At 39.1% G+C, this 21,047-nt stretch overlaps 1 protein-coding gene across 2 annotated transcripts in view; it reads left to right on the top strand.

The window, feature by feature from the left end:
- Positions 1-20,807, top strand: part of SCIN (scinderin) — a 47,977-nt gene extending 27,170 nt beyond the window's left edge. For both annotated transcript variants that reach the window (XM_068210087.1, XM_068210096.1), the window contains exons 5-16: positions 7,451-7,543; positions 9,326-9,458; positions 11,197-11,285; positions 11,466-11,681; positions 12,273-12,394; positions 12,578-12,668; positions 15,113-15,283; positions 15,750-15,927; positions 16,411-16,532; positions 18,191-18,268; positions 19,556-19,616; positions 20,565-20,807. In XM_068210087.1, coding sequence (XP_068066188.1) covers positions 7,451-7,543; positions 9,326-9,458; positions 11,197-11,285; positions 11,466-11,681; positions 12,273-12,394; positions 12,578-12,668; positions 15,113-15,283; positions 15,750-15,927; positions 16,411-16,532; positions 18,191-18,268; positions 19,556-19,616; positions 20,565-20,698 — 1,488 coding nt within the window. In that variant the 3' untranslated portion in view covers positions 20,699-20,807. The remainder of the gene's footprint in view (positions 1-7,450; positions 7,544-9,325; positions 9,459-11,196; positions 11,286-11,465; positions 11,682-12,272; positions 12,395-12,577; positions 12,669-15,112; positions 15,284-15,749; positions 15,928-16,410; positions 16,533-18,190; positions 18,269-19,555; positions 19,617-20,564) is intronic.
- Positions 20,808-21,047: the final 240 nt, after the last annotated feature.

The following is a 21,047-nucleotide window of genomic DNA, read 5'->3' as shown; positions in this document are numbered from 1 at the left end:
ACCACATAAGTCAATTATAATCTTATAATTACATGTTAGAATATGAATAGAATTTGTAATGGCTTTTTTTCCTTTCTGCCCTATACTATCAATATAATTATTGCAGGTACTGCAGCACAGGCTGTTAGGGCAGGTCTTCTGCTTACACTACTGCCTATGACTTTGATACTGTCTGGCTTTACCTTTAAAAATAAAAGTAGGTAAATTAAGATGGTTTTAAATATTGCAATAATGAGTGCAGCAGCTTCTCACTCTGAAGAACTGTAAATCATAGCGGAACATTTTGGCTCCTTCACACAGAATTTTAGGACGTGTAGGAACTTAAAGACATAAATCAGTTAGTGAAGGGCACCTAAACTAGCAGGAGGAAATAATTGTCAAAGAGCTAAGCAGGATATATCTCCTGGACAACCAGGTGAAAGGAACATTCTTGCTCTCTCTGTGCTAATAATTATTTCATTTATTTCACGCATCAGCAGGAGTCATTAGAGACTATCTGTCAAAATACCCTCTGAATTGCTCTCTTAAACATTAGAGTCCAATCTGTGCTGTATCTTGGACCAAAGAGTTTGGTGTCATACCAGAGGGGATCCTCTGGCATATCTGGTCTGTTTGCTGTATGGGCCTGGAAATGCTGAGCTTGTGAATACAGCCAGTGTTGCACTGCAGAAGTATTCCAATGCCTTGAGTGCCTTTTTCCACCTTCCCCTCTCATGGTCTAAGTGCTGAAACACCTTTCTGCAGCTCCTGTGCTCACCCTGATGCTGCTGTGTGTCACGGCTGCCTGCTGCTCTTCCAAGTGCTGTGTATCCCCTGGGAACACTGATTTTCTAGCAGGGTCTCTGCCTGCCAATTGTGGGCTGCTGCTTCCAGCTCAAGCTTCATGGAGTGTTTGCCACACTCCTCTTTTCACTCCCATATTGGTATGGTCCAGCCACAGCCTTGGGACCAGCTGCAAAACTGGAGTCACTTAAGGAATGAAAAGCTGAGAGTGTTGTGGATTTTATCAGATAAATATTCTTTGTGGCTGAGGCTCCCTGTTGGCATTAGTTACTGATTTATTTCTTTATTATCCAACACATAAGCATGCACTGTCACGCAGCACATAAAATATTTTATCCACAAGGCCTTCAAACAGAGATCTGCAAAGCTGCAAAGGCTTCAGTGTGGGCCTCAATTTATGTTCCAATAAAGCAGAAAAAAATGGGCAACTCAAGTACATGTGCAAGTGTCTGCAGGCTTTGAGTCCCATATTTAATACTACTTCTAGTATCAGAGGATGATGTTAACAAAGGAGTGAGATTAAAAATTTAGGTAGAAAGAAGTAGTATAAATGCAAAAAAGAGGTGGAAGTGACTGATTAGTTAATATTTAATTTTGCTACAGGTAGGCAGGTGCTGAACAGCTCAATTCTCCTCATTCAGCAGCAGTAATGGTTAGAAAAAGACTGCTGCATTTCATAGTTACTGTCATTCACCCTCCTGGTTTCTTTGCCACAGGATCACTGTTCATCTTGGAGGCATCTTAAAAGCCAGATATTTGAAGATAATGTAGGCTGGGAATTTCCTCATTTCATGCACACCCAGTCTTGAAGTAAATAACTAGCTTTGATACTGCCAGCTGTGCTGTCCCAGCAGGACAGAAAGCAGCCTGTTTTACCTTGCAGCCAAACTATCAAAAAAAAAAAAAAAAAAGTACTCTCAAGACTGATCTAGATGCCTTTTTGTGAACATGTTATCCATGGCCAGTCTCACAGAACAGACAATTAATGTTAGAATATTATTATCATGTAAGTAAAGGCTTTATATTCAAATTATCCCAGACAGATATGCAGAGTTGCAAATATTTTATTAAAAGCTGCCAAAGCCTAATGCCCTATTTTTAGAAAGTTAAGCACAGAGCTTTGAAAAAATTATGATGTGCATTTGAAATTCCTGATACAACAGAAACTGGCTAAAAATGTAGGCTATAATTTATGCATCAAAAGTGCCATGAGCAGCTGATGTGTTTTGCTGTTTTATAGCAATCTGAATTCATACAGATCAGATTTAAACCTTAACGCCAGAAAGTCCTTTTGATAAATTACATGGTAAATGCCCAGAAACTAACAGCATGCCAGAACTATTTGTTAACATAAGCCATCCTTTTGCCCACTTCTCAGTGCATTGTGGCTGTTTTCATCTTACTTTCAACCTGTGTTGAGGAGGGTGGGAGGTTGCCTGCTCAAGGTGAGCATGTAATGAGATGGGTTGTTACTGGAATTGCTAGTGAGAGACCATTTCAGGCAGAAACCCTGTGAGCAGTTCAGTGAAGGGATAAGTTTTTCTTGTTGGGAGTGTAATTTTTTGTAAGACAATGAATGTTTGCTCAAATTGATGGGGAAGAGTTCCAGGTTACAATAACCAGTAAAATAAGCATATTTGATTATTCATAATCTGATAAATGTCAAAAGTAATTTTTGTCTGGTCCAGAATATCCTCAGCAGTGGTTGTGCTCTGTCAGAGAAACCAGTAACCCCAAACAATTAGAAGTTAAACTGTGGCTATTTACTTTAGCAGTGAAGCCCTAAAGCCACCTTTGCCTGATGATCCTCTGTGCTGGTACCCAGGGTCAGGCAGGTGATTTCTAGCCTGCATCATGTTCATCCCTTCCTTTCTCTGGCAGATTTTTTTCCTGCTCAAGTACTTATTTGAGAGAATACTTATTTCAGAGAGGTGTTTTTTGTAATATTCTTCTCTGCTTTGAAGGTTAATAAAAATCTAAGCCTTTATCTACCAATGAGTTCATACTGTGTTGTTCAGACCTGTAGTTCTGCACAGTGGCTTTATTCTGTCACAACCCACACGTGTACCTTGAATTTGTGGAGCAGGATATACTTGCTTTTGTCAAAGCATACAGGAAAGTAAATGGTGAGCTACTTCCCTGTTTCCCAAAGGTATTAAGTAATAAAATATCATTTAGGCAGCTTTAAGCTATGTCAGTTTCTTGCTTTTCTTTCTACTGCTCTTAGCATGTAAAGATGGGAGTTTGACTGGTTTTGACATCTGATCTTTGGATCACAACCACAACAAACAGTTCAATTTCAGACACAGAAACTTAACTCAAAGTGTGTATATGAAGAAGAAAATCAAACACAATGCTAGTGTATGCAAGTTAAACTTTATAAAACTGGTTTTCTCTCTTAACTGACCTTCACTTGACGTGTTGTTCAGGTATTGTTTTCCTCGGTGGATTTTCAGCCTCACTGAACTCCTTAAACTTCTTGCTCCCATTAAATCAGTATCAACTATTTTATGATGCAGAGCTGGCTTCTCCAGTTATGAAGAAAATATTTGCTAAATTTCTTTTAATGACTTTATTTTAAATTATTTACCTTGTCACATACCTTCAGATTAAATACTTATTGTCTGTATTCCTTCTGTTCTTTTTTTAAGGGTGGAGTTTTGCTTCTAAGTAAAAGCACTGGCTTGATATTTTGCACTTATCTGAGGGGGTGCAGATATTTATGGAGAAGAGCTTGTGCACATGCAAATAGGAAACAGGTTTTGCAGGCAGGAAGAGCTATGTTGCTTTTACCACAAGAGTGAACTTGAGCAATTGTAGAGGAACTCGTGTTCTGTTGGTTTGCATAATGGTAGTCTTTTACTAACCTAAGAGTATCAACACAGAAGTCTAACAGAACTTAAAAACCCCAACATTTTAAGATTAATGCTGACTGACTTCCTGTTATATGCCTTCAGACAAGATCTAAAGGTATGAAATTAATGAATACTGCTGCTAAAACAATGCTAAGCCCAAAGAATGAAGAAAGTGGGGCATGGATGTGCTTTCAGGGTCCCTGATTACTCTTTATGTTACTGTTACTGTAGTAAATAATGATAATATGATAAACATAATAATAGTGATGATGATTTAAAAAGCTGTTTCAAGGCCAGTGTGTGCATCTGTGCATTTATGAGATTTAAGGTGGGAAGTTTGCCGGGATGGTTGGACATCTGGGGAAAAGTGTGGCTAGGTTGTCTTGTGTACCCAAGAGAGCATTGCTGTTTCCATGTGTGTAGGGTGGATTTTTGGGCCCGAGTTCTTGGCATGTTTGTGAGTCAGGGTCTTGCACCTCAGAGCATGCAGGAGAGCCAGCCTGGGGCTGTCAGCGCACTGGGCCTATGGTGTCAAGACTCAGAGGAGCAGCCTGGCTGTACACAAAGGATTATATGAGCACAGTCCTGTGTAAATCACTGCCATAGGATTTGTGTGAAACTGAGAGTGTATGTATTTAAGTGTCAGAAGACCAAGAGTCCTTCAAATAGTATAAATACAGGGTACCTTGCTTTGTGAACCTGTGACTGCAGTTTCAGCTGGAGTGATTTCTTTTCTTTTTTATCCATGACATGAGAATTATCTGTAAAAAGGGAGGTGCCCCGCAGAGCTACAACTCAGCCAGCAGGTGCTTATGTAATGATACAGCCCAATTTCAGCATAGCAGTTAGCTGTTGTTTAGATACTGTTGTAATCTTACTGATAAGACTATTAATTTTCATAACATGCAGATGTATACATGTGGAGCCATAGCATGGGAACCTGCCTTAGGAGGAGTAAAGACAACTTCTCTGGAAGGCATTTCTTTGGGAAAGAACATTATTTCAGCATTGTTTCATTCCTTGTGTTTAAGTAGGGAAATTTTCCTTCCGTGATCTGTCTCATCCTCCAGCCTGTAAGACAAACTGGCAACAAATGCATGTTGGAAGCTGCATAAACTGCTCCTAGCAATACAGATGTGTACTGACTGTATATATTTAATACAATATCACTTCACATAGTGAGTATATATGTATGTGTGCTACATATCTTCACGGGCCTTAGGTCATTTAACCTTATGTCATCTTCTGGTTTTGATACTAACACATGCAGGTACCACTAGTGATTCAGCTCAAGGCATTTTCTGACACTGGGTTGGCTTCACGGCCCTCCTCATAAGTCCTGGCTTTTCTTACCTGGTGGGAGGAGAATCACATCATGTCCTTCTTAACAAGGGTCACCAAAATGCCAGGATCTAGTGACTTAAAATGCAGGAGAATGGGACACTCTCAAGGCCCTTCTCCATTTGTTTTTGGGCTCTTCTGAGAAAAAAAATTACAGAAATTAATAATTTGTATTTTCTGTTTGCCTGTGCTCAAGCACAGGGCTTGAGAAGCTAGGCAGAGAAACTCTCTTTGGCCAGAGAAGCTACTGTGCAAGCTGCTGTTTTTAATGAGTTGTGGAGGGGTTTCCCTGGAACCAGAATGCCTGCCTTTAACTGCACCTGCACAAAGGGGGTTCTAACCCCTCTCCCTGTGTTAGTACCCATGAACTGAGATTTCCTAAGACCAACTTTGTGAGTCTGACAGTAATTATCTACTTCAGAAAAACATTTCTGCATTTGGTTTTAAGACGGCAACAAGTCAGGCCAGCAATCTAATCTGTGCTGGGCTCAAATTTAAATCCCAATTTTTAAATTATAGGGGCTGCTTACTTTTATTGCCACCAGAATGCAGCACCCAGACATTGCTGTAAATAGAGAGGCTACTTTTGTCAAGATGCCTTCACAAACACCAATAGGCTCTATTTGCTTTGAAATATTCAGAATGACACTTGCATACTTAAAAGAGAAAATGGGGTTTTATACCAACGTCCATGACTTACAAAGATGCTGCAAAAAAATTCTGGTGCCACAGGTATTCTATATACACAGCAAGGGAAAACACTGACTTGAACTGTGTCAGAAGCCAAAATTTGTGTGGGTTTTTTTGGGTCTTTTGTTTGTTTTGGAGGCTTTTTGGGTTTTGTTTTTCCCTTTACAGTAAATGCCTAATTAAGCAAGGCATTAATGACTATAAACTTCTGAGAGTTTTATTAACAAGAATCTTTTACCCTCTTATTGGTTACTGAAAGTCAAATGTTACAGAACCCTCAAACCTGTTCATTAGTGTCTGTTCAGGTAAAGATGTATGCCTGTTATTTGGCAGTTTTGTCAACCTGGCATCACAAAGACAGGTAAGAAGGAAGGGAAACATTTTTAGAAACCTGGTGCCAGTAAACTTCATATGGCCACTGTTGTAGCTGTTCACCAGCACGGTGGCACTCTGTTGTGGACATGGAGCCCAACTTGGCCTATAGAGTAGTAAATCTGCAGCCATGTAGTGTAAATTCAGGAAATGCTGACTGTTAGCTACTGAAGAGCTATGGGCAACATCTTTCTTAAACAGGACATTGCTTTCTTGTCTTCAACGAGTTGCAGATAAAATTGTCTAGGTTAAACTGCAACAATCACACTTGAAAAGGCTATTTTCATTTTATTTTATTTTATTTTACTTTACTATTTTACTGACTTTGCCAGGTAAGAAAACTCCACAGATGGCAGATTTATGTTAAATATTTATTCTATATTGTTTTTCTTTCCAAATTATTTGCAGCTGTATACTTTGTTGGGCTTCCCTTTTATCAAATATTTATCAAAGGCTTTTGCCTGTGACTCCACGTTATATTGCACAGCATGTTATACAGATAATGCACCAGTTCACAGGAAGGCTGGCACTGCCCTTGTACTTTATGTTAATATTTAGTCTCTCAGACATATCAACTACTACCTTCACTCTGGGACATAATTTCATAGGAATCCATAATATTCTGTATGTAACCTTTGGATCCATCCACATATATGAGTCATTAAGGAAAGATCATCAAGAAGGGGTAACATCAAGAAAGGGACTTAATAATGACTACCTGACCTAACATATTCTTAATGAACTTCTTTAGATTTCTTGTAGTGATAATTGTTATAATATTGCCCAAGTGTTAAAATTGATATTCTAGTGGTAGAGCAAGAAAAGGTTTTTCTTACACAATAAATTATCTTCAAGACCCTAGCTAAATTTTCCCCTTAAAATGGGATTAAGAATCTGTAACTTTTAAGATTAATGAGCTCATAATATGATATTTTATTGTTAATTGAATTACTTTATAATTTCAACTAATATATTTTATTCTGTCAGTTTTAATTTTAGTATTGTTAAATATTTTAAGAGTAATGTCATTCCAAAAATTATAAGATGTGCTTGACAACAGTTCAGAAGTTACTGGGAAGAAAAAAGAAAGACAGACAGGTAAACACACACATAGAATAGGATCACATACACCTTTCTATGTCTATTTTGTAGTGTATAGACCACCAGCAAATTGACCTGAGGAAAAGACATCATGTAGGTATAAAGTTGCTGGAAATCTGACCCAGTTTTTTTTTTTTTTTTTAATTATCTCTATGTTTGTGTCAGCTAAGAGTTTGGTTTTAGTTTGTCTTGTATATAAAGATGATCCCAATACTTGATTACTGCAACAATACATTAGTGTACAGATATTTATGCTACAGCACCTACTCTCTCTCTCTCTCCATTGAATTTGTTATTCTCTTACACAGGTTTTAGGGAACAAGCCAGAGCTTCCTGAGTGTGATGATGATGACGATGAGCTGGCTGATATCACAAACAGGAGAAGTGCTAAACTATATATGGTAAGTTATTTATTTATTTACTTATAATTAGATATGCTCAACAGTAGTCACGCTTTTATTCATTCCTTCCTCATAAATGGAGGTCTGGCTTCATTTACAGAACTGCTCTTATTTTAGTTTATTTGCAGCCAATGGACAAGTTTCTCAAAGGATGTCAATCAAGATAGTCCATGTAATTTGAGGGAAAAAATGGATTACATTTCTGTGTACTTAGGAGACAAGTTAAGCATGGCCTATGAACCATGCAGTGCAGGTCAAAGAAGAATTAACTGCTCTTAGAACATCCTGTCTTCTTAATTTTGACAGGGAGAGTTTTAGTAGTCATACATGACTAAGTTATTCTTTGCAGAGTTTAAAAGATGGACTGTTCTTAGCAGAGTTCAAAAGTTTCATTATATTTTATATATCTATGACCTTATTCCTTTCCCCATTATCACTTAACAAGGAGGATTTGGCTAACAAGTGGCACACTCTGAGAGCCTGGAGTGCTACTAGATCCCCATGTGTGTGACCCTGTAGGTGCCACCTACAAGAACTTTGAAGCTGCTGTGAAGTGTGAGAGGGGACGAGTCCCTCCCTCTGCAGCTCCTGCACCACACAGACCACAGGACAGAGCCACCTCTCTCACTGCCTCTTACATGATTTTTCTACTACCCATAGGTGTACGTGGGGTTTGCAAGAAGCCTGTATGAGGTGATCATTGTTACAAAGCCACTTGTAGTCATTGTTGTCTGTGTGTTGTGTTTAGTTCACATTAATCATTCCTTTCATGCTAAAAATCTGGTGCATATTTCTCTTCATAGCAGGGATTTAGGGGAGCAAAAATGGAGAACAAAAGAAGGCCTGCATATATATATATGATCAGGAGCACTGAAGTAAAACATAACTAGAGAAGGGAAAGTGAATTTTTGAATCCTAAAAACTCTCTGAAATTTCTGTGGATACCTGATAAATTATTGTCAGTACACAGGTCCTGCTAACAGAGCTCTGTTAGCTAGATCTAAATGTGTTGCAGTATAACAGTGAGTGTCAAAGGCAGGAGACAGGTCTATGGCGAGCCCTCAAAGTAGGTATAATGGTTGATTTTTATTTGTTGTGTGCAGTGGTAATTTCCTCTTTGTACGTCCATAATATAAAATGCAAGATACAATGATGTGTTTAAAATTAATATTTAATTATGAAAGGAAGACTGATAGAAAAGTAATAATCTATTACTGATAGAAAAGTAATAATCTATTTTCACTAGTAATAACTGGTCTTTTCAGCTATACAGGAGTGATTTTTAAAAGGTTTTAAAGGTTTACATGAACTTACAGTGGTGGTAGAGGTTACAAAGCAGATTCTGAAACAGGTCTTACGTTAGAGTTTCCAATTAAGGAACAACAGGTTATAAATGTAGGCAATTCACCTATTAGTGTCAGTGTAGGACTATTCTTTTATGGTTCCAAATGCTGTTGTTCAGCATGTACACGTACCTTTGGCTTTGGAGTTGCTTGGCAGCAGGGACCATACCAGTGGAAAAGAAATGGATTTATTTTAAGAAGCTTCAAGGCAAGGATCCAACTCCCTAAAATCAACACTACATCTCCCTCTATTGGATGTAAAATGAACTGAAATAAAAAAATAATAAGCATGAGCCTACTTTATTTCCCAGCAGTACACCAATATCATACAGCCAGTTATATAGGAATGGCAGCTGATTTTTTGCTAATTTCAGAAGCAGAAATTAATTTGTCTATAAAAGCCAGAGTTGATCTAAATTTGAAATTACTGTTTTCTTAGGTGTCAGATGCAAGTGGATCCATGAAGGTGTCCTTGGTAACAGAGGAAAACCCCTTCTCTATGGCTATGCTTTTGTCTGAGGAGTGCTTCATTTTGGACAACGGTGCTGCCAGGAAGATCTTTGTGTGGAAAGGTAAGAGGTCACTTGTACTTTAAATGCAGAAGCTATGCACAGATCCCTAAGGAGTCGACACAACACCCTTGGAACACTAGGAAGAATTTAATGCTGGCTGGACAGTGTACCCTGCACACAGCTCTTCCCTGGAATGGGCTGTGGACAAGGATTACTCTTTTGTGTAAGGACCTCAAAACCAAGCCTTGTCTAAGGACCCCACTTTTGAGATATCTGTACGCTTGGGTGATGAAATGCTTATCTAAATGGAAAGTACAAAACAAACATAAATAATTCTATGAGTTCTCTATACTGTTGTCAAATTCCTATCTTCTGGGACAAAATGTGGACACTGAACATTCCATTTGGGTAGGTATCTCCACAGAGATGTGAAATTGAAAGGTCCGTGTCCAGGGCATAAACTAAAAGTATAACCTTGCAAATACTTTGATATCACTTTTTTTCTTGCAAATATTTCTCTGAGGTATCATCAGCTGGCAATTGCTTTGTCGGAATGTTACCCTGGAGAAGAAAACTACTGCAGTGAAATAAGGTCCTGACACCTTGTAGCTGGATTTCTGTAGTGCTGCCCTTAAATCTTAAATCCAGTGCTGAGTATCTCTTTTTTTTTTTTTTTTTTTTTTGGTCTGAGACAGCTTATTAGTTATTCTTTGGCATCTTTATTTTGCTTTACCACATGACCACATGCAAGAGTAAATAATTACTTGATGAATTTGTCAAGTCTGTTAAGTCAGTCCAGGAAGCATTGTAAGCATTTTGTCTGAAAACTTTATTTGCAGTTAGGGAAACATCCTGTAGCGAAAACATTTGGGGAGCATCGTGCTCAGATGGCCTATGTCTGTCTGACCCCCTGATTCCCATTGTCACTCTATATGACAGCTCCTAGAAGAACCAAGCCAACAGGGTCAGGCATAAAATAAGTAAAATATGATTTAGGTTCTTTGACAGTGGCCCTGTGTGCATCCTCATTTGTTACTGTCGGTAGCAAATGTGTGGAAAACCCCCATTAGACTTGGAATCTCACCCTTGCATGGGAGACTGCAGTTGTCATCTCTGCTGGAAACCTTCAGGCCGCTAAGCTGAGAAGTGTGAATTACTTCGGTAATGGTCCCATTCAAAATGGGATACAAATGAATGAATGCCTTATCAGAGCACCTGATTAGACCGTGAGGTCTGGAATGCAGTCACTGCAGCCTGCTGGGACGCAGACCCTGTAGACAGTGTCAAACCCACAGACTTCATCTAACACTGAGCAAGGCTGAACAAGGAGCAGTGGATAGGGAAATGGATAAATTGCAAATTATTTGCAGACAGACAAAACAGGAGTTTCTTTTACTCTTTTGCACTACCTTAAGAAGTGGACGCAATTCAGCTTTATTGACCATATTGCAGCCCAGCAAAGGAAGTCAGAGAAAAGACCCAGGGTACCTTGAGCCAAACAGGTATTATTAACCAGTTTTTATTTTTGTAGAAACACTAAGTAAAACAAAATGTCCCCTTTTTCTCTCTTTCTATTTTTTCCCTTTAAATCAAGTGTTTTCAAAGCTACCAAAGTACTGTTTAGGCCATTCCACTTCATGTGAATCTTCTTGCTCATGCTATGTCCAGCATTTGTGTTTGTTCAAGACTGAGGGAAGAGCAATGTCAAAGAGAACGTGGCTTGAGGACTACTTGTTTTTGAAGGTTCTGTGAGTTTATTGCACTTTCCTATGTACTGTTATCCTTCTGTTTTAATCAGGCAAAAATGCTAACCCTCAAGAGAGAAGAGCTGCCATGAAGAATGCTGAACAATTCATACAGCAGATGAATTATCCTGCCAACACACAGGTGCGATCTATTTATGGAAGTGATACCAGGAAAGCTTGAGCTCTGTTAAAGACACTGTTTTTAAGTCAGCAGAAAAAATATTTTTAAGGGCAAAATTTCACATATAATCGAGAAAAGTTTCTGTTTGAGTAACTATGTCAGTTCTGTTTTCCTTCTATTTCACATCTTCCTTCATTTCAGATTCAAGTCCTTCCTGAAGGAGGTGAAACGCCAATGTTCAAACAGTTTTTCAAAGACTGGAAGGATAAAGATCAAAGTGATGGCTTTGGCAAAGTATATGTCACAGAGAGAGTGGCTAAAATTGAGCAGATTGAATTTGATGCTACCAAGTTACATGAGTCTCCACAAATGGCTGCCCAGCATAACATGGTAGATGATGGTTCAGGGAAAGTAGAGGTAATTTTCGTGTTGTAATAAATTTTATCTTACCTATCTAACATGGCCTGTTGAATGTAAATTGCGTGTTGGTCTTCTGGAAGAAAAAGAAGGGATGAATACCTACAGTCCTCATCAGTGTATTTTCTATGTTTCTGACCTCACACTTGGGATGATCCATAGGCTTGAGCAGTGAATTATTAACTGACCTGGGCTGTAGTGAATGGAATAGGAAGAAACCTGCCTAACACCATGTTATCTGACTGCAGTGTGCCTCTCCAAAATGATGTTAGTTTTATGATGGATCATAATGTTGTGCCATGTCATACTGTCACTGTAAGATGTTAAGAAAGTTCAGCATAGCATTATGAAGTGATCATGTGTGAAAAAAGCATCAAGACAAAGAGAAGTGTATTGCAGCCCCTTGTTGATGGTCCTCATTAATTCAGTGGGCACAGGGTGTATTTCCGTTCTTCATGAATAATCCTCCCTGTTTCTATTCAATAACACTTGGGAACAGAAAGGACACTGAAGGGATAAGATAGTAAAACACTTTGTGAAGAGTCTCAGGATGAAGTTCAGCAATCTCCAGTGATTTCCCTGTTTCCCCAGATCTGGCGTGTGGAAAGCAGTGGCCGAGTTCCTGTGGGACCTGAGACATATGGACAGTTCTATGGGGGTGACTGTTACATTATCCTCTACACATACCCTAGAGGGAAGATCATCTATACATGGTAGGTTTGGTTGCCTTTGCACAGACCTGCAGTGTGTGGATATTATTTTATGCTGACTTTATGTCCTTTTGAGTAGAACATATGTAAATGTAAGATCATTCACTGTGAGTTTGTCATATAGCACAAGCTCTGGGTTACTTTGAAGCCAAATTTAACCATTGTCTTTCTCCTTGTCTTCCTCAGGCAAGGAGCTTGTGCTACAAAAGATGAACTGACTGCTTCTGCATTTCTGACTGTTCAGCTGGATCGGTCATTAAATGATCAGGCTGTACAGGTTAGTCTCTTTTGGATAAAATCCAACAGAGCATGTGCTATATGGAAATTTTCATGAGAATTGAAAGGAGGAGCTAGCATTTAAAGACTGGAAATGCCAATTTCTCAGGTCTGTATCAAGACAAGCACCATGGGATCCTTTTAAAGTTGCCAGAGATTGCCCATTTGAATCGTCCTTTCTCTATGCAGTTGTCCAAAAGAACACAGATATGCCAGAACCTAAAACTGCATTTTGTTTCCTTTGATTTCCACTGTTTTAAAATTAAGTTTCAGTCCTTCTAAGACTTACAGACCCTGTGCATAGCCAGTGGAGACTGAATAAGACTGTCCTAGAGCAATTCACTCCAAACAGAGTGTGACTAGTCAATAGCTGTGTGGGAGCTCCCCTGTCTCCTTTCTATTATGGAGGAAGTTGTGATATTTAGCTCAGACAAGACACCTGACTTTTAGAGGGCCAAAGAACTCTGAGAGAACTGAAAGCCACATGAAAGACAAAAGAGGAAAGGCTGCTGTAATTGTGCAACAAGGTCTGACTATTCCTTGCCTCGTTGAGAAACATAACTTGGGTTTTCCCATCTCATAGTGCTTGCAGCTCCATGACAGCAGGATACACATCCTCACGTGCATGTGCAGAAATGGGGTGTGCAAATCAAAGCACAGGACACTGGCAACTAAAGGGTGTGAGTAGATAAACTAGTCCTTAGCTTGCCTGGGTGTGTTCTCCTTATATCACTACTGAGAAGGGGCAGGGGCGGGTAGGTGAAGACCTGAGAGTGAGCTTTAAGATGACAAGGGACCAGCAGAGATTTTCTGTGCAGCAGGAGATAATTCTGTGATGCCCATTTCTTAATTACAAAAGCAAAAGGCTTCTCCCACCCATCAAGGTACAGTTAATTCAGTTGCCAGCCCATACTTTTAGCCACTAATCAGTTGTAATTTCTGATTGAAATTAGACTAAGGAAAGATCAGAATACATTTAGCTAATTACTGCTTGAAACATTCCTAACATGTGCTCTATATTTGGACTATGTCCAGCACAATGTGGTCCTGCCTCATATTTAAGGCTAATGTTAATCTTGAAGTAATAACAATAGTACTACTATTGTTAGCAATATTACTACTTTGTAAGAAGTGTTTTTATTAAAGCTGAAGGAGTTCCATTTCACTGCAGTAGACATGATACTTAAGTACTTTCAGCCTGCAATGAGTTAGGAATACGTATGTGTACGTATCCATGTGTGTATATATATGCACATATGTACGTATATGTGTGCATTTTAATGCAAACAGATAGAATATATTACCTGTGCCTTGCATGTCAAATAATCAGCATTACTTGAAAGCGTTAAGTGTGTTATTTTGTGTGGTCACTAGATGGCACGACAGTACAAAAGACTGTTAAAACGCTGGGCTTGCAAGAATATGTTTCACTGTGCTGTTTGGGTAATTTGGGGTTTTTTGAGTTTATTTGGAGTTTGTTTTTGTTTGGTTTTTTTTTTTTTTTTTTTTGGTGTGGTTTAAGGTTTTTGTTTTCCCATTTGTAAAATCTTGCTGCAGTTTGTCCCTTACAAGTATATGTGTCCTAGGTTATCCTTACCAGACAACGGCAGCAGTCTATCTACCTGTGAAATAAGTAAAAGCACCTGCTTCTGCCCAGCTGCAGCTGCCCCTCGGCACCCCAGCTCTCAGCTGCCCCGGGACTCACTGAGGGCTCTCCACTTCTCCTGCTCTGCTGGCTACACAGCATGTCTCATTCCCTTTTTTCCCTTTCTCTCTGGGAATGAAAGGCAGGGACTTGCAGCCCTCTACCTTGGCCAATGGTACTGTTATAAAGGAAAATTAAATGGTTGCATACAAATAACTTATATCATACAGTAACATAAAAATAGTCATTCTTCGTAGTGCAATGTGGTTTTTTTAGATGGCAGTAGCATCTTTTACATCTGTAATGGAAGTTCATTTTCATCATCCATGTTATGCTCTGGATGAGAAATTCATGCTAATCTTTTTCATCCTCTTGCAGATAAAATACATATAGAAATAATGAATAAAAGGAACAACCATTCTCTTCTGCTTAAATACAGGGCACCTAAATTTCCAAGACTGTTTTTCAGGAGAATTAAGTCATTCTATAAAACACTATGAAATGACAGCTCTTTTGAAAATGAGTGATTTTTATAGCAGCCATTTTAATCAGCTAAATATGGTGTTGGAAGTTTGAATCTTGTCTTTGTGTCAGTATGATTGACAAAAAAAAATCACGCAAATGCTCTAACTTTGTATGTCTGGAACTATATTTTTAGATCTTTTCAGCTTGCCATTTCTTGTTTTTTGCTAACATACTTAGGATTGTTTGCTAAGATCCCCATAGCTATTCAGTAAAGACCAAAAATAACCACTTGTGTCCTTTTGTTTCTTTTATTGCATTTCTTTACATATGTACAGATCCGAGTCAGTCAAGGCAAAGAGCCTGCACATTTACTGAGCTTGTTCAAAAACAAACCACTTATCGTCTACAAGGATGGGACATCCAAGAAGGAAGGTCAGAAACCTGCTCCACCAACACGACTCTTCCAAATCCGCAGGAACCTAGCATCCATTACTAGGATTGCAGAGGTAAGGTCATTTGCTAAGTAAAGCAGCCATTCCCAATGGGACATGAGAGAGCTGCCATGAGCTTCTCTGACTAATCTTATTGGGTAGTCATATCTGGTAGGAACACAGAACTCCAAATCCAACGCAGTGCTCTATTTGATGAACCAAAGTTAATATGCTGTAGCTGGCTGGAATCAGTCTGCATCATTCAGAGGAACTGTAAGAATACACACAGTGAACAGTCAGTTGACAAAGAATAGACAAGAAATCAGCAACTCCTATGAGATGGTCTTTCCTATTGCAAACCTAAGTTTTTCCCTGCAAGTCAGTTCTCTATCTTAAATCCTTCTCTAATTTGTGTCAATATAAAGCTAGGGAAGAACTTAAGACCAAAAGCATAGCAGATTAACATTTTATATAAACATGCAAAATAGTAATTACTTTATTTGAAGATTTGAAGAATAAAACTATTTCTTTTCTTATCTAGGTTGATGTTGATGCAGTGTCACTCAACTCTAATGATGTCTTTGTTCTGAAACTGCCAAACAACTCTGGCTACACGTGGGTAGGAAAAGGAGCAAGTAAAGATGAGGAACAAGGAGCTCAATACATTGCCACTGTTCTCAAATGCCAGACTGCTAAGATTAATGAAGGCCAGGAACCAGGTTTGTATGAGGCCACGTGGCTGCTAATAGACAGCTGAGAATACACAGCACTGCATGGAGACAGTAGGTTTAGATTAGATATTAGGGAAAAAAATCTTTACTATGAGGGTGGTGAGGCACTGGAACAGGTTGCCCAGAGAAGTGGTGGACGCCTCATCCCTGGAAGTGTTTAAGGAGGGGTTGGATGGAGCTCTGTGCAACCTGATCTCCTGAAAAGTGTCCCTGCCCATGGCAGGGGCATTGGAACTAGATGATTTTTAAGGTCCCTTCCAACTCAGGCCATTCTATAATTCTGTGATTCTTCCTAGGTATGCAACTGATACTGGTATTTTGATAAACTGCAGGAAGTACTGTAAGAAAAGGCATTAAGGCATTCATTTTTGAGACAGCAAAGAGATTGGGGATTTCTGAAACACTATCTAACAAGCTAAAACATCAAATGTTAAATCAGCTGGTGGATAAATTATATGTTATGTATTTTAGAGGAATTCTGGAAAGCACTTGGAGGTAAAAAAAAATACCAGACTTCATCACTACTCTTGACAAAGGCTGAAGATCATCCCCCTCGCTTGTATGGCTGTTCTAATAAGACAGGCAGATTTATTGTGAGTATATTCTGGTATATTTTGCCATGGAAATCAGTGGTCATTAAATGAATTTTAGGATCTGGTTTAGTTAGCCAGGCTTGGCAAGAACTAGAGAGTGAACATTTGATGCTTTTAACTATCTAAATGTGATTGATGAACAGAATAATTAATACTGCAGAAGTTTGCATCCAGAGCCTGCTCCATCCTGGAAACAGAGGCTTGCAGATGCAAAAAGATGAGGTATTTGCCCAGTCAAAAGCAATTTAATTCTTGCAGAGCATCACCAGATTGCTATCAATTTGCTGAGAAAGAGGAGGTTAGTGCCTTGCCCCTTACGTGTTTGACAATGGTGGTGAGGAAAATAAATGCTGCTTGCCAAAAATCCCTAGCTGCCTGAAGTTTGCCACAGAGATTTAAGATATGTAATTATGCCTTGGAGGTATTGGCCTGTGCTCAGGGAGGAAGGGTAGGAAGACCTACTTCCATGGCAGAAATGCCCAGAGCTATGCACTGACTATTAAGTCTGTGATTCAGGCTTAATTACTTACCGTATTCTGGAGGGCAATGCTGTGTCACCAGTTGGCAAGGGCACACTCATTTTTAGGTAGGGGACATAGCTGGCAGTCTCCTTAAGGCACAGCCCAGTCATTTGGAGAGGGATAAAACAAACAGAATCCTTTAATAAGGACTTCAAAATCTTAGGAGAATAGGAAAGTGTATTCTTCTAACAAGCTTCTAAAATACTTCTGGGAAATACAGTAATAGGAACCAAACTCTCTGCAGTAGTCTGCTGGGAGCTATGGATTTACTTTTTATTTTAAATTCCCTCCAAATTCTGTGAAATCACCTCTTTCCTATAGCCTTTCTTTAGAAACTGAATCACCAACATTAGAGGTCCCAGAAGAGGCAGGTGAGACCGCTCTGACCTTCTGGCCACCATAACACAGGGTGGGGAAAAGGAATGTCTTTTTCACCATCTGCTTATTGTCCCTTTGGCACTCCTACATGACCACACATAGTCAAACCCTTGACAACCCTTTAAAAGTAGGAACCATTAGCTACATTATTATCTCTCCTTCTCATACAGAATAATATTAAACTGCTTTCTATCTTCCTGCATGTCCTTGGAAGACGCAAGCAGTCTGCCTTTTCTTTGGGGACTAATCCTCAATGGCTTAGTCAACTGTAATGTCCCATTGTCAAGTGACTGGGAGGCTTGGTTGGGTGTGTATTTCATCTCTGAGCTCACCCACTGCAAACCAAAGCAGTTCCTTTTCCTAATTAATGAACGTAAGCTGCCTGAATGTATCAGCTTGGTTGGCTCAAGGTTCAAATTTCCCTGTCTCCTTCTTCTGGCAGACCTCAGTCCCAATTTAACAATAGTCAACAATTATAATGTAGATCTTTGCCTCTCCTGAGGATATCTTAGCAATGCTGAAAAACTGAGAGCTGATTTTACAGGACATGCCATTATGTGATTTGTTTTGTTTCAGAGAAACACCCTTAATGCATTCATCAAATCAGTTTAGGGTTTGATCCCTTAAGAAGTCAAAAGAACTGTTCATCAGCCTCTGCTCTTAACATTATTAAAATAGGTTAGGTCTTTGCAAAATTGTATGCCTTGATGAATCATTAAAAACAAAAAAAATGCCCTCAAAACATATTATCCTTTCTAGATTGAAGAGGTCCCAGGAGAATTCACTCAGGATGATTTGGCTGAAGATGATGTCATGTTGCTGGATGTTTGGGAGCAGGTGAGCTGTGTATCACTGCTTTTTGTGATAACAAGGATAATTTATTCTTAATCACTTAGTTTGTAAAATGGGAGGAACAATCACCTTGACAGAATGGAAGTTGTTTTGTTTTCTTTAAATGATACCAAAAGGAGCTACACTTTTTGAGCTATATGATGTACTGGTGTTCACACATGCCATTGAATTTCTAAGCATCTGAGACCACAGCAGGCACTTCTTATTCAAAACAACGGAGGCTGCAAGAGTATAAGCCCCAGCAGGGTTCTGGAAAGGTTCTCATTAGCGTTCTTGACTTCATCACAAAAATGTATTAATTAAAAAATGCTATTTCATTAAATGTATTTAGAATCCACTAAATCCTTGTAGCAGGAGCCACCCTCAAAAAGTCCTAGTAGAGAAAGGGACCAACACTAGATAGACCCTTACAAAAATTTCTTCATACTAGAAAGTGAATGGAGGGTGACAGAAATAATCTCCATCATTGCCCAGTTCACTGAAAACTGAAAATGTAGAGAGGTTTTTGAATGACAGGCAAACTCACTGCAGATTAGAGAACACATCTGTTTCTCATAGAAATACATTCTCTCTACCCTCCCTCACCTCTTGGAGGGAAAGAGGAGAAGGCTCATACCCCATTTGTCTTCTTCAGCCTAACCCTAAGGAACAAAAGGCTGAGGTTTTTGGAAATAAGAGGGAATGTCCATGGTTCATATGAAAAGGAGTGATGGGGGGATGGTGGGGAAGAGCTGGATGGAAAGTAGTTGGGACATACCAACTCAGATAAGAAATCCTGGGACATGTAGTTGGTTTCCAAGCAAATCCTGGAGAGAAAGAGAAAGGGAGGTGGGGAATTGCAGATCAAGGCTCTAGTTTTTTGTATTTTTCAGTTGGCTATCTAGCAGTCACTCAGGATAGCACATGTCACAGGGCAAAAATGTTGATGTGTACACAGAGTTCAAACCAGAGACAGTAATACTACCTGCACCCAAAGAGCAATTTCCTTGTAAAAGATGCCTATGGAAAAGGTAATTAGAGACCCTTTCATCATAATGAATAAAGCTCTGGCCTTCCAGTGTCATAGAGAGCAGTGAGATTTCAGAGGGCATAACTACACTTTCTCACAAGGGAGAAAAAAACATCAGTTGTGGTTTGTGAGAGCTCTGTATCTCTGCCGTCTTTTCATAGCATATATTGTTTCTCCTAGAGGAATCAACTATTTTGTACTTTACCAGCTGTACACAACATCCTTATAAGACCAGGGAAGTTATGTCTTTCCTCTGTTTGCAGGTTTTCATCTGGATTGGGAAGGATGCTAATGAAACCGAGCGACAGGAATCCGTTAAATCCGGTAAATCAAATCAATTTGGCAGATATCTGAGTGAAGTAGCATCAATATTACTTAACTAAGAGGAAAATATGATGTAGAAGAAGTCTAGCTATGTTTACAGTGTCTCAAAGTGTTGCTGAGCTTTTTAGGATTCAATACAGGAGATGACTATTTTTACCTTTAAATGCGCTTTAAAACTCTAAGTTTATGTAGGATACAATTAATCAAGATAGCATTATTGGGCTGCAGAGCTTTTTAAATAATATGTAGGAGAGCCCTATGAAAAGTAACTGCACAGAAGAGAGAAGGAATTTAAAAGGAGGTCCCTACTTACCTGCACCCTCAATAATGTATCTAGAGAAAGGATTGCCAGCAAGTCCTTATAGTGCCATCCTTCACTCAGTTAAATTTGCAGGAGGAAATTCCAATTAGAGAAGAAACAGAACAAATCAAGACAACTTACTTGGCACGTACCTCCTTGAAAAATCATGTGTCATCCCTGGTGTGACTTAATATAGCTGAGCTATTCTGACAAAGTTCATGCTGAAAACCCTTGCATGTGTTTCCCTGGAGCAGCGGGGGTTACCTGGCTGTGTTTCCATACGTATTGATGTCATGTTGAGATGTCAAGGGAAACTACACTCACTGGCTTTTACATGGACAAAATGGGAACGAAGCTCGTGCATCCTCACAGCACCAGCAAATGCTTTCTCCTGTTTAAAAGCCAAAATCCACCTGTATGGTAACAAACTGCTCAGAAAAGCAATCTCTCTGTTTTAACTTCATGGAAAATTCTTTCACTGCCGGCTGGGAAAAATCAGCCTTTACCCGATCATCTCATTGCCTTTGAAGTAATTGATTGAATAGTGTATTATAGCAGCCCTGTGTTCTTTTAATGGCTTTTAATGTATTTTTTACACCAAAGGGATTAACTAATCATTCCACGTTTTATTTCCTCTCTGTTTTTAGCCAAACGCTATATTGAAACAGATCCTTCTGGCAGAGATAAGAGAACCCCCATTGTAATTGTGAAGCAAGGGCATGAACCTCCCACATTCACAGGCTGGTTCCTGGCTTGGGACTCAAACAAATGGAAGAACTGATCTCTCCAGGGAAACTCCAGCTTCAAGCCAAAGAATGACCAGAGCCCAGCTACTTTCTAGTATTTTTAAGCATAAGCTTATGCAACAATACGATGCATCTGTTGTTACACTTTCCTGAAAATTGATGTATTTCTGTGAATAACCTAGAAATTCTTAGCACAGGAAAGGATAAATGATAATTGTAAATTGGCCAAATGGGGTGAGGGGGACTCTTCTAGTAGTAAATACATAAAGTGCTACCAATTTTTAATCTTAAAAAAAAGAAATACATTTTCTTTAATCTACTGATTCTTTTAAAGAGAAGCTGTGGATCAGTTTATTTTAATGTGCTGAAATGGACCAAATTCCA

Source organism: Anomalospiza imberbis, chromosome 1, assembly GCF_031753505.1.
Source record: "Anomalospiza imberbis isolate Cuckoo-Finch-1a 21T00152 chromosome 1, ASM3175350v1, whole genome shotgun sequence".
NCBI classification, from domain to species: Eukaryota; Metazoa; Chordata; class Aves; order Passeriformes; family Viduidae; genus Anomalospiza; species Anomalospiza imberbis.
The sequence above is the reverse complement of the archived record's forward strand: the minus strand, read 5'-3'. Positions and strand labels throughout refer to the sequence as shown.